Source organism: Poromitra crassiceps (assembly GCF_964638095.1).
Source record: "Poromitra crassiceps genome assembly, chromosome: 1".
NCBI lineage: Eukaryota > Metazoa > Chordata > Actinopteri > Beryciformes > Melamphaidae > Poromitra > Poromitra crassiceps.
In genome coordinates this window covers 73,536,723-73,549,841 of record NC_139623.1, presented here as the reverse complement: position 1 = coordinate 73,549,841, position 13,119 = coordinate 73,536,723, and the positions used below count along the sequence as shown (strand labels likewise).

General features: G+C 44.3%; 2 protein-coding genes across 2 annotated transcripts in view; one reads left to right on the top strand and one right to left on the bottom strand.

The window, feature by feature from the left end:
* hunk (hormonally up-regulated Neu-associated kinase) overlaps positions 1–1,604 on the bottom strand; it is a 29,428-nt gene extending 27,824 nt beyond the window's left edge. The window contains exon 1 of the mRNA XM_083634782.1: positions 1,036–1,604. Coding sequence (XP_083490908.1) covers positions 1,036–1,287 — 252 coding nt within the window. The 5' untranslated portion in view covers positions 1,288–1,604. The remainder of the gene's footprint in view (positions 1–1,035) is intronic.
* A 7,990-nt stretch (positions 1,605–9,594) lies between these two features.
* Positions 9,595–13,119, top strand: part of scaf4a (SR-related CTD-associated factor 4a) — a gene marked incomplete at its 3' end in the record, with an annotated part of 45,527 nt that continues 42,002 nt past the window's right edge. Inside the window, exon 1 of the mRNA XM_083656489.1 lies at positions 9,595–9,724. Within this exon, the coding sequence (XP_083512615.1) occupies positions 9,695–9,724 (30 nt within the window). The 5' untranslated portion in view covers positions 9,595–9,694. The remainder of the gene's footprint in view (positions 9,725–13,119) is intronic.

Genomic DNA, 13,119 nt, shown 5'->3' with positions numbered 1-13,119 from the left:
GAGAGCCCATTTATCAAAGACATCATTTCATATGCAAGTAGCGGCTCTGCTCTCTCATAGGCCGAGCAATTTTCTCTCTGGCCCTATCACAGGCTTGACACCCACAGCGGTGAGATCACCGCCAGTAGACAAAGAGGCAGTTCAGAGTACACAACTACTCATCAAACACATGGTTCAGTATGTCTCTCTCTCTCTCTCTCTCTCTCTCTCTCTCACACACATACACACACACACACACACACACACACACACACACACACACACACACACACACACACACACACACACACACACACACACACACACACGCACACACACACACACAGATAGGTGTACCCTTAATTAACAGTTAATGCTCAATAAGCATTCAGGTTAGTTAATGCTTAATAAGCCGGTTAAGCATGAACTAACCCTTATTAACAGCCTTGAGCTTGCTCAACCCAACCACAATACCAGTGAACATGAACACCATTAGTAAATGATTAGGCTACTAGACACATTAGTTAAGTAAGGTGTAGTTAATTATCTTACTTATCTTAGTTAAGTTAACTCACTTGTCGAGCTTTCATGGCTATGAAACCACACTATCCTGCTCTGCAAAGTTGACTTCAACACCTGATGCGTTTCTTCTTATGGTTGACATTCAAAAAATAATGCATCCCCAATTTAAAGAGCCGGCGACTGACAGCTGACATTCCCAAGTTGAAATGTAAAACCATGTCACAGCACAGCTGAAAATGCATTTTATTTTTTAAATGATAGGCCGACATTGATTGCAAAGTGTTACACTGAAATGAAAATGGTCTACTTTGATCAGATTACAGACAGTATAGCCTACTGATTATTTATAGGCTATAAGTAAAGCCCGAAATCAGGCTGGAAATCCCGAGGACTAAAATAGGATAAATTGGATAATGCAGGTCCCATGTGCAAAGCAGGCATTGATGACCAAAATGGTGTATGAGAGACCGCATTTTAACTTCGTTATCCTGTTGTTGCGTGTTTCTACTCTTGTGACTCCGAAGTGCGCTTTACCTTTTCTCCAGTCAGTGCGTGGAGACCTTCTCTCACTTTGGCGAATGATCCTTCTCCCAGCTTCCGTCCAATAAGATAGTTCCCAACCCGCTTGGTGTGGTAAAAGTTCCTCAGGATGTCCGCTGCGGGGCTGCATAGTGAGGCCGGGAGGCTGCTGTCGTTCCCGGCGGTGGCAGAAGAAGTTGGGCTTTTCCCCTCGTACAACCCGTGGCTGTTGTCTACCACCATGTCGCTGCTGTCAGCTACTGGCATAACACAGCCTGCCCGTCAGGTTTGAACCAAGGGACACACACACAAATCTTCTCTCGCCCTCCTCCTTTTGTGGTGGATTTCAATTGCTCAGCGTCCCACGCACATTTGAAGCCTATCTAGAGCCAATCTGACGATGTGTCGACTTGCCCCTCCTCGTCCCTTAATGATCAATTACGCGTACCACCAGGGAACCGGAGCCTGCGCCACCTGTTCACCCAAAACATCCAGAGAGCGCAATTGGCCGTTTCCAAGACACCGTTTGATTAGTATCAGCTTAGGCAGAAAAATGGCAGGCATAATCATTGAAAATGACGGAAATTGTCTAAACAGCCGAATATGCGATTTATTTAAAAACGAAAGAAAGCGGCTGCGGTCCGCAGAGCTTCTCCACACGCATGAGCAAGGAGCATCTCCTTTAACAGTCTGTTGCAGGCAGCGTGTTCTTCAGTTTGAAGCGACTTTCCCGGTTATCTGGTGGGCGTTTCTCAGCAGTGTGTGTGTGTGTGTGTGTGTGTGTGTGTGTGTGTGTGTGTGTGTGTGTGTGTGTGTGTGTGTGTGTGTGTGTGTGTGTGTGTGTGTGTGTGTGTGTGTGTGTGTGTGTGTGTGTGTGTGTGTGTGTGTGTGTGTGTGTGGGGGGGGGGGGGGGGGGGGGGGGGGGCTCACTCGGTGGTGGGTGGCTGGGGATAATTTCTAATCCAATCATCGCGCCGGCGGGCGGAGCACTTGAGAGGACAAGGGGGCCAACTCCGCCCGGTTTGCTGCTCCGTCGTCTCGCATGGTGCGGTCAAAGCCCTCATGTCTAGAACAAAGAATTCACACCGAAACAGAGATACATACATACAGCAACTGAGCAACACACTGTAGGCTACTTTAGAGTCCTCCGTGACTTGTTTTTCACGGTATGATGTTTAGGTTCCCTATTATTAAAAGACTGGCATTTTGGCATGTTGTTTATTATGCGTAAAAGCGCCTATGCGCTGAGTAGTTCAACAGCGTCAGGAGGACACAGGGATATGGCAATACATTGATTGCGTTCAGCTGTGAGATAGACCCGAGTCACCCGACAGTAGGCTATTTATTGTCAGATGAATTGATGTCCAGGGGTGGGCTATTTGCTGGGATATCAGGATGAAGTTGGGGTGTCAACCATGTCATACCAACAATGGAAAGGTGTCCAGCTCAACAGATGAAGCTGAAATAAATATTTGCCCTAATTGATTGCCCTAATTAAAACGGTGTTCATTCCGGTTCTGTTGCGTTATAAAACGGATGCAATGAATGAATAGACTGTCCTTGGACTGTGTTCATGGAAAGAGAAGAAATGGTGTTTCACACTGCACCTATCTATTCTACAGTCTACTGTTGCTTACCGGGCCATGCATCCTAGACACTAAACCAGACACCCCGACGGGGAGTCATATACCACCATCTATTGGAATTATGTTTGTACTACATGAACATGCGAGTAAAAGTGCAGCTTACAAAGTACCAGACCAGATATCGGTACCATATGGGTGGGCAAAACTTTACCTATACTAAATTGTTTATAAGGTCAATATAAGTAAATTAATATATGATAGCCTTTCCACAGGAGTAGCTTTTCATATTTATTGGACATTTTCTTATTTTCCCCTATTTAGTCCATGGGCCAAACACAAAAATTGCACATATCGGTACCACTCAAGTGGACAAATTCTAATCATGATTTTTGAACAGGTACATTATATATCCATAGATGATATTTTAGTATGATAGCCTTTGCAGAATGGCAGCTTTGTCACAGTTATCGGGTCATGAAGTTAGCCAGCCCCTACAATAAATTCCATTCTAGGTGCTGATGCATAACCTATTTTAGGCTCAGGGCCTTTAACCATGTTCTATGATAACATGTTTGACAACATTGTAAAGGGTAGCTTCTTAGCTTTCATTTGAGCTCAGTTGTGTGTCTGTCTGACAAATAAAGAGCTCACATGGGCTCTTCAAAGTGTCAGTGACATTCATTTTTCCACAGTTTTTGCCTAAATTATAGTCTTTATTTCAGCACTGTGGCGGCATCTAGGAACATCAGAGACACAAACAACAAACACTGGAATACTCATATAGGACTATAAGGATTCAGAAAAGGTATAATGAACCCATACTATCCCATCGTGAGGGGTGAATTTTGCCTAATTTGGTAGAAGAATGCCTTCTTGAGGGAAATGGGCCAGAACCCAAAATGTAAGATATCGGTACCATCCGGGTGGAGAAATTCTACTTGTGATTTTTTTAAATTCCTATGACCATGGTAGCTTATTAGTGCTTAACCACCCCTCTTAAATTATGGACTTATGGGAATTATGGGAAATCATCTTTCTTTCATTATATCCTCTCCCTGGGGTGTCTGGACTACTGACTGTTAATATTACATGTCTAGATATAGGCATGCTATCCTATGATACTATACATACCATACCATACTATACTATACTAGATAGATATATATGCTATACTTAATTGTCTACTAAATTGGCACATTTCCCAGTCAAAAAGAGGGTAAATTGGCACGCTTTTCAGTCAGAAATTGTTTTATTTGTGTTACGGTATATGTACAGCTACATTCAAAATGTTTCCAGTCTTTCAACACAATATTAGGACAATCTACCCTTCCTGAGACCATGTCATCCACGAGGGCAACACCATCATCGTCATTCACACCTGAGTCTGTCAGCTGTGCAGCAAGCTCTTCTTCACTGTGTTGGTTGGCACATGCTTGTAGTGTGCACAGGTTTGTGCATTTCAGACCGTTATTGAGACATGTGCACTCTGGTGGTTTGCACGACCTCACACACTTGCAGGAGAGCAACTGCAAGACGGCACCTGGTGCTGGGGAACCGTGCATCCACTGGATTTCAAGCTGCCCCTCATCATCTGTGGTCCACCTATGGTCCTTAAAGTACAGTCCATTGTTGATATCATGGGAAACTCCTTTGTGAATCCACTCAGTCCAGATCAATATGAGTTTGTCAGCTTGTCAACTGCAACTGTTGCCCCGCCAGATGTAGCCAACCTGCATGATTCCAGCCACAACATCCAGCACTGGAGGAAACTGCTCTACAGCGCTGCCAGCAAAGTCAGTCTGATCAAATTCTTGTTTGAGGAATGGAAAGGACCCAAACACAGATAGAAACTACAAGACAAGGCCTTATATGTTACCTGTGAAGTAGTCTGCTTCAAAATCAACAGGAACCAATGGGAGGAGGTAACACAGCTCAAATCCTCTCAGGAAGAAGCTGACACCTGCATGCTAATGCATGCTCTCCATGTAGCAGAGTCTGGCTTCAAGGCAGTGATCATCATGGCAGACACAGATGTCCTGCTACTGACTCTGGGTTGGAGCAAGGACATCCCATGCCCAATGTACCAAAAATGTGGAACACAGAACAAGACAATGTTCCAGGACATCACCAAACTATGCAAATCACACGGCGATAGTATTACTGGCGCCTTGATTGGCATGCACACGTTCACTGGCTGCAACACTGTCAGCGTATTTGCAGGACACGGAAAAGTGGGCACCCTGAACAGACAGGACATATCAAGAAGCCTTCCTTGAGCTCGGCCGTGCTTGGGATGTCTCTAATGAGCTCTTCAAGAAGCTGCTGGAAATCATGTGCCACATGTATTACGTATATGTACCCTCTACACACATTATAGATGTCAACCTCCTCCGACACCAACTTTTCTGCACCAGACGTGGGGAGGTCGAGTCCAGCCAGCTTCCACCATTTGAGGATTGGCTATTAATGCATTCCATTCATGCAAAAGATCAGACTGCAATCTCTAGACGGTCTCTTCAAACCCAGCCATCTGTACCAAGCCCCAAGGACCATGGGTGGACCACAGACGATGAGGGGCAGCTTGAAATCCAGTGGATGTGCGGTTCCCCAGCACCAGACCGTTTTGCAGTTGCTCTCCTGCAAGTGTGTGAGGTCGTGCAAACCACCAGAGTGCACAGGTCTCAATAATGGTCTGAAGTGCACAAACCTGTGCAAACTACAAAAATGTGCCAACCAGCACACTCAGATGTGAATGACGATGATGGTGTTGCCCTCGTGGGTGGCATGGTGTCTCAGGAAGGGTAGATTGTCCTAATATTGTCCTGAAAGACTGGAAACATTTTGAATGTGGCTGTTCATATAATGTAACACAAATAAAACTATTTTTGACTGAGAAACGTGTCAATTTACTCTGTTTTTGACTGAGAAATGTGCCACTTTAGTAGACAAGCATAGTATATCTAGTATAGTATAGTATGTACAATATCATAGGATAGTTTGCCTATATCTATGTAATATTAACAGTAGTCCAGACACACCCTAGGAAACGGATAATGAAAGAAAGATGATTTCCAGGGAGGGCACTTTCCTAGTTTTGAACGACAGCAGTCCATAATTTAAGAGGGGATAAGCAATAATAAGCTACCAGTCATCAAGGTCTATCATATAAAAACATAATCTAGGGATGTATATGAATTTAAAAAAATCACAAGTAAAATTTGCCCACCTGGCTGGTACCGATTTGTTAAATTTAGGGCTCTGGCTCATTTCCCTTGAGAAGTCATTCTTCTACCTTAAGGGCCACATTCACCCCTCACGATGGGATAGTATGGGCACATGATACCTTTTCTGAATCCTTATAGTCCTGTGAGTATTCCAGTGTTTGTTGTTTGTATCTCTGATGTTCCTAGATGCCACAGTGCTGAAATAAATCTATAGTTTAGACGAAAATTGTGGAAAAACGAATGTCACTGACAGTTTGAGGAGCTCCTGTGACCTCTGTATTTGTCAGAGAGACACAAAACTGAGCTTAAATGAAAGCTAGGAAGCTACCCTTTAAAATTCTATCAAAGATATTCTCATCAAACATGAGTAAAGGTCCTAAAAAGAGCCTAGAATAGGATATGCATCAGCACCTAGAATCCAAATTATTGTAGGGGCTGGCTAACTTCATGAGCTGATAACCGTGAGAAAGCTACCATTCTGGAAAGGCTATCATACTAAAATATCATCTATGGATATATACATGTTCAAAAATCATGATTAGAATTTGCCCACTTGAGTGGTACCGATATGTGAAATTTTGGTGTTTGGCCCATGGACTAAAGTTATGGATGAGCCAACCAAGCTAGGAGGACTTGAACCGTCAAGATGCAGATGTGTGCCATACTAAATTCGAAAACCTTATCAATGGCTATTAAATGTGATGGCCTAAAATGGCCTAAAAACGACAATGTGAAAGGCAATGTGCATAATTACTAATATAATAGGGCGGTCACGGTGTGGCGTCCCATAGGAACACCTCCTATATTATATAAACGAACACAATCCATCAAATGAGCATGCAAATGCCACCAACTCGATGTCATGCCCCACCATCGTTGAGTGGTGGCCAGAGAGATGATGTCATTGTCATCATTGTCAAGTGGTGGCCAGTGTGGTGACTGATAATGTCATGTCCCGAGTAGGCCAGTGGTAAATTATGATGTCATACCCACTCATAGACATTGTCGTAGACATTGTGACATTATCAGTGATGTCATAGACATTTTGACATCATCAGTGTTGTCATTTGTCAATTGTGATGAACCCATGCCCAGCCCCACAATCATCAAGTGAGGCCAGAACGATGGCATCATTGTTGTCATTGTCAAGTGGTGGCCAATAGTGACTGATTATGTCACACACCCACTGATGATATCATGTCCCACAATCGTCGAGTGGCCAGAGCATGCTCAGCCTGAACACTCAACGATAATGACGGTGACTGGTGATGTCTGGTGCGGGGGGAAATGGGAAAATGCACCCATGGGCTGCACTACAGTTTTACGCCTTCACACTCACATAGACATTGTGACATCATCTGTGCTCGAGTGACATCACTGACTGACGACAAGAAATTGGCTTCAGCCAGAGAAACTCCGGTTGGGCGCGCTAAGCGCATGAGTTGGCATGAATTTGGACAACCCCCCCCCTCCCTCTCCCCAAAAAAGTGTGCCCATGGCGCATCATCTCCAGAGTCTCCACCAGCGTGTGGAACGTGCAACATTTCTAGTTATTTTAATTCAGCTGTATTTGTCATTGAAACCAAAAAAATAATTTCCCCTCAAAATGTTAGAAGTGAAGTCTTGACTACACACCACCTCATGGTACAAAGTCCACTGCACAATCACACTAACGACAGTCGGCCACCCAGTGGTCAGATGTAGAATACCACACTCAATCCCATCCTGCTTTGCGCCGTGCCCGCCGACCCGAGTACCAGCAAAGAGCGTGGAAGGAAAGAACCGACTATCTAATGCATTTTTGGAAACAGACGCTAGAGGCGCTGCAGTCATGCCAAAGCAGCACCGCCGCCATATTGGCCCCTCAAATCAGCCTCCCTTGGATAATGTTGTAGTCAGTGACTTTTTACAGCAAATGTAAGCTTTATATGGACACTTGGAGCCAAACTTTCATGTATGTTTTTTTTAATAAATAAATAATAAATTAAATTGTATAGGACAAATCAGCGTGACGTCACAACCACCCATAAATGTGGAACCCCACGGCAGTTAACTAGTATGAGTTGTGCCAAACAAAGGTTAATAGCCTATCTCAAAAACATATAGGCTAGCGTTTGATGTAGGCTATGCATGTCGTGTTAAAGTTGTGTGAACTGTCGCAGTTTTTAAAATGTAGGGTCAGCCGGCTAGAGTCAGACGAGTCAGATCCCTCGTCTATTTGTTATTTAATAAATTAAATTCATAATTAATGTTTACAAACATGTTTTAGCCTACTGTTTTTATTCTTTCATACACTGAATAAATAATTACGTAAATAACGCTAGTTAGAACAGTATGCATATTTATTACATTTCTTCATTGTTCAACTGGCAGAGGGTACTTTTGTATGCGGGACGTTTTACTGGATGCTGTTTTTTTTTAAATCATAAACAGACAGGTTTCACTACATGTTACCCCTGGGTCAGATCATGGCAAAACATAACATCTCCTTCCATTGTTACGCCGACGACGTCCAGGTCTACCTTCCCCTAAAAGGGGTAACTCAAATCCAGCCCCTGCTAGACTGTCTGGCCGACATAAAGGGCTGGATGTCCAAAAATTTCCTGACCCTAAACGAAAAGAAAACTGAGGTCATTGTCTTTAACAAGGTCCCCCCAGCCCCCCTCGTCGAAGCTCTCGGCCCCTTGGGCTCAAACCTCTCGACCTCAGTAAAAAACCTTGGAGTCATTTTTGACAGTGTTTTTAAATTCGAAAAGCAAGTCAGCGCTGTGGTAAAAAGCAGTTTTTATCATCTTAGGCTCCTGGCAAAGACGAAGGACTATCTCTCCCAGAAAAACCTGGAGACGGTGATACATGCTTTTATTACCACCCGCTTAGACTACTGCAACGCACTTTATGCGGGGATCGACCAGTCCCTGCTCCGCCGCCTCCAGATGGTCCAAAACGCGGCTGCGCGCCTCCTCACGGGCACCAAAAAACGTGAGCACATCAGCCCGGTTCTGTCCTCATTACACTGGCTGCCTGTGCGCTTCCGCATTGATTTTAAATTAGCTCTCACCGTTTTTAAAGCACTAAACGGAACGGCCCCTCCTTACATCTCTGAGCTGCTGCACCGCCACACCCCTTCCAGATCCCTTAGATCAGCAGACCAGTCCCTGCTGGTAGTGCCCAGAACCAGGCTGAAAACTAGGGGGGACAGAGCCTTCTCGGCTGCTGCTCCCAAGCTCTGGAACAGCCTCCCCCTCCATGTAAGAGCCGCCCAGACACTCGAGGTTTTTAAATCTCAACTAAAAACCCACCTGTTCTCCCTGGCCTTCCCCCCCACTTAGCCCTCAATAGGTCCCTGGCTTTACCGTTTATTGCTTTTATTGTTTTATTGTTCTATTGTCTTATTGTCTTATTGCCTCTAGTCCTTCTCCCCCATTTTTAAATTGCCATTATTTCTTGTATTGTGTTATATTTTATTTAGTACTTTGCACTCATCTGTTTATTTGTACCTGCCTATACCTGTGAAGCACTTTGGTTCCAGCTGCCGCTGTATGGAAATGTGCTATATAAATAAAGCTGACTTGACTTGACTTGACTTGACTAGTCTCCTTAGGGGCCAAAATGGCGGAAGTGCAGCGCAGCTCTGCTGCTGCGCGCTGATGTTGCAATGAAGCGATTAATTTGTATGTCACATCTTATCAATGTACATTCTTTGGTACCAGCGACCAAGACCACAGCTCAGCTACTGATGCTAGGCTAGCTAGCTAACTGTTAGCCATTCGGAGCGGACATGTTGTACCCGGCCCTGCCCTAAATAAACATCGCTTTGAACGGGGAATTTGGCGTATAGGGAAAGTCTCGCGTCGTCGGGCAATCATGGATGCCGTCAACGCATTTAACCATGAGGTAAGCCACGTTCCCGGCTCGCTGGGAGCCTGAACACACCGAGTGTGTCTGCCCGGTGGAGGCTAGTGCTCATGGAGCTAACGTTGTGTGGCAGCGGAACAGGCCGAGCAGGCAGCAGAGACAGAGTAGACAAGCTAGCTTCATCATACACTTTACTTAGCTCAGGCCAGGCTAGCGTTTAGTGCAGTTAGCGCTGCTGTTGAACAGTTGCTTGCAACATATGTGTAGCTCGTGAAAGAAATGACTTGATTTGCTGCAAAGTTAGCTAGGTACGTTAGCCAGCGAATTCACGTTGTTGCACTTAACCCGGCATAAAGTTCTCAAGCAAGCCAACAGATTAGCTACAATAGTGGAAGCTAGCGTTAGCTTAATTGGGTTATTCATTTTAGTAAAGCAGCCCGCCGTGAGATAGCAAACTATCCTCATTGTCACACGAGTAGTAGGCCGCAAATAAACAGTGGAGGCTTGCAACCGAAAACATTAAGAACTGTTTTCCATGGTTTTTGCACTGGTGGTTTACCAGTGCCTCGGCCCATAATCAGTTGCAAACAATCCTGACATTGCTTGTTGAGCTGATTGATGCATAGGTTATTGACTGTGAATGTCGATTTGGTGAATAATGTCTCAATGTTTTTCCTTTTAATCAGTCTTGGACGACCCACATTATTGCCTTTTTCACACAAGCCAAGTATTTCTCCTTTCCTCTTTGGTTACAGCTGTAAATCACTGTCCCATATGACCCAATTATTTGTGGTTAACTGAATACTTGGCCATACTGTAAATGGACAGTGGTTGAAACAGTAAACATGTTGTATTTCAATGCTGTAACTCACTCAGATTGTCAGACATTTGCGTCTGACCACTTTCACTTCTAACTTGTCATGTACTGTCTATTCCAAAAAAAGAACTATTATCGAATTGTAGCCAATGTTTCACATTGACAGGGAAGTACCTCTGCCTCCTCCATGGGGTGGCTGTGGCTAAGGAGGTAAAGCGGGTCATCCACTAATCAGAAGGCCGGTGGTTCGATCCCCGGCTCCTCCAGTCCGCATGTCGAAGTGTCCTTGGGCAAGACACTGAACCCCAAATTGCTCCCGATGGCTGTGCTAGCACCCTGCGTGGCAGCTTGCCGCCTTCGGTGTGTGAATGGGTGAATGTAGGCACATTGTAAAGTGCTTTGGATAAAAGCGCTATATAAATGCAGTCCATTTACCATTTTACCATTTGCTCCTACTGGAGTCTGGGACCAGAACCAAACAGGATTTCTGGGTCAGTGGCTGTAATTAGAGATGCTGCGATCGAGATTTTTCAATTCCGATCCGATTCCGATATTTTAGCCTCAAAACCGATCCGATTCCGATCAAATTTCGATACCCGATTCGATACCGATTTCGATCCGATACCGATACAGCACATATTTAAGCCTCTCTATGCTGTCTGATAGCTAGCAGGCAACAACCATTTTTAGCTTTACTTTTTAGTACTGATTTTGTAGTCTGGAATGTTAAATAAAAGATTAATCAATTGATATTACTCAAACAGAGAACATACATTACAGCTGTGTGTGAACCTCTGAACTTGCGTGCATGTAACACCGCTCTCCTCAGAGTGAAGTCAGGATCCTGGTCAACCCAGTGCGCAGTCAGACTCAGTAAAGACATTGGACTAACGTCTGAACTCCAGATGTCGGTCATGCATTACTAACTGCATTTGCACTTCCCAAATATGTAGACAGGAAACTTCTCACCTCTTTATAAATCTGCTACGGCTGGGCATATCGTAGCGGGGCTCCAGCTGCTCTACTAAGCGTCTAAACCCGACATTATTAACCACCGACAGTGGCTGGTCATCGAGCACTATAAACTGGGCAATGTGCTCTGTTATTGCTTTGGCTTTTTTGCTCTCTCTTGGGAGTTTTTCACGGGTTGCAAGACTCGCTGTCAACGTGGATTGTCTGAGGGAACCACCAGGTTGTTGACGCTTTTTATTTTCAGTGGCTTTCACAAATTCCCCATGCAGCTCGTTGTGATACTTTTTCAGGTGGTTTATTTGGTTCGTTGTGTTGTACCTACTACTGGCGCTGCCACCGTGTGTAATATTCCCACACGGCGGGCATCGTTGGGTTTTTTCGCTCGCTCTCTATGCCGTTGCCGTGTTCCGTGTAATGCTACGGTGATACCAGTTGGCTAGCTGCCTGCTACTAGAAGCCCTGTTGTAACTTGTGATCACGTGGCCTCTGTGTGCTGCTGCTGCATGCTGGATAGAAATCCTGGAGTGGAGTCATGGAATGGAGTGCTTATATCGGAGCCTTGGATCGGTCATTTTCGCTGGAATCCGATCCGATCCGATCCATGTTTTTTGGCTGATATCGCGCCGATATCCGATCACATGATCGGATCGCAGCATCTCTAGCTGTAATCAGGGAGGAATATGACCGATATCTGATACTGTATATCTGCCAATACTGACACATTGACTACTGAAATGGATTGCTGCTATATTACAAATTATGCTAATCAACCTCTCAAGACTGGTTTGTAAGACACTTCACCAAGGTTTGCAAGGAATTGTTAAGAGTGCTTTTTAGCTGCGACCAGCAGCTCTGCCACTCTGTTGGTTGGTTTGGTTAGTTTTAGGGATGGGCATCGAATTTCGAATTTTCGAATAATCGTTGTTATTATCAAGGTCGACTTTTATTATTGAAATTCGAAATTCGTTTATTGAATTTTTTTTTTTTTTTTTTTTGGTCAGTGAAATGTTGCATTGTCTCCCCTGATTCTAAGTATAGTCGAATCGCTTGGTTTGAGCAAGTACCGTAAATTCCGGACTATAAGCCGTGGCTTTTTTCCCGTTTTTTGGCCTTTTTTGGCCCCTGCGGCTTATATAACGGTGCGGCTTATCTATGGATTTTTTCCAAAAAAAAAAAAAAATCTCTCTTTTTTAGCACTCTTTCTAACTATAAATCCACTTCTGTTTTAATTTCCTCTCTTGCCCTCTTTTAACAACATAACATAACATAACATAACACAACACAGGTAAGCAGAAAGAAAAAGACGAAGCAATCACGCCATGAATGAGGAAATGACTCACCTGCTGGAGGCTGGAGATACACGGCTTGGGCTAAACTTTTACTCCGTGAAACACTATCGATTAAGTCCGACATCGCTCAGAGGTTTTGAGCAGCTTGAAAACAAGTTTGAAAACGTGCAGAAGTCCATCCACTCACTCACTAAAGAAACTAAGGCAACCGTGAACAGAGTTTATAATGCGGAAAAGCGCATCAGCGCACTGGAGGACAAAAACAACACAGTGAGTCCGAAAATGGATAAAATGCAAAATCGAAACCCTGCACACGCAGGTTGATGACTTAATCAGCAGGAGTAAAAGAAATAACA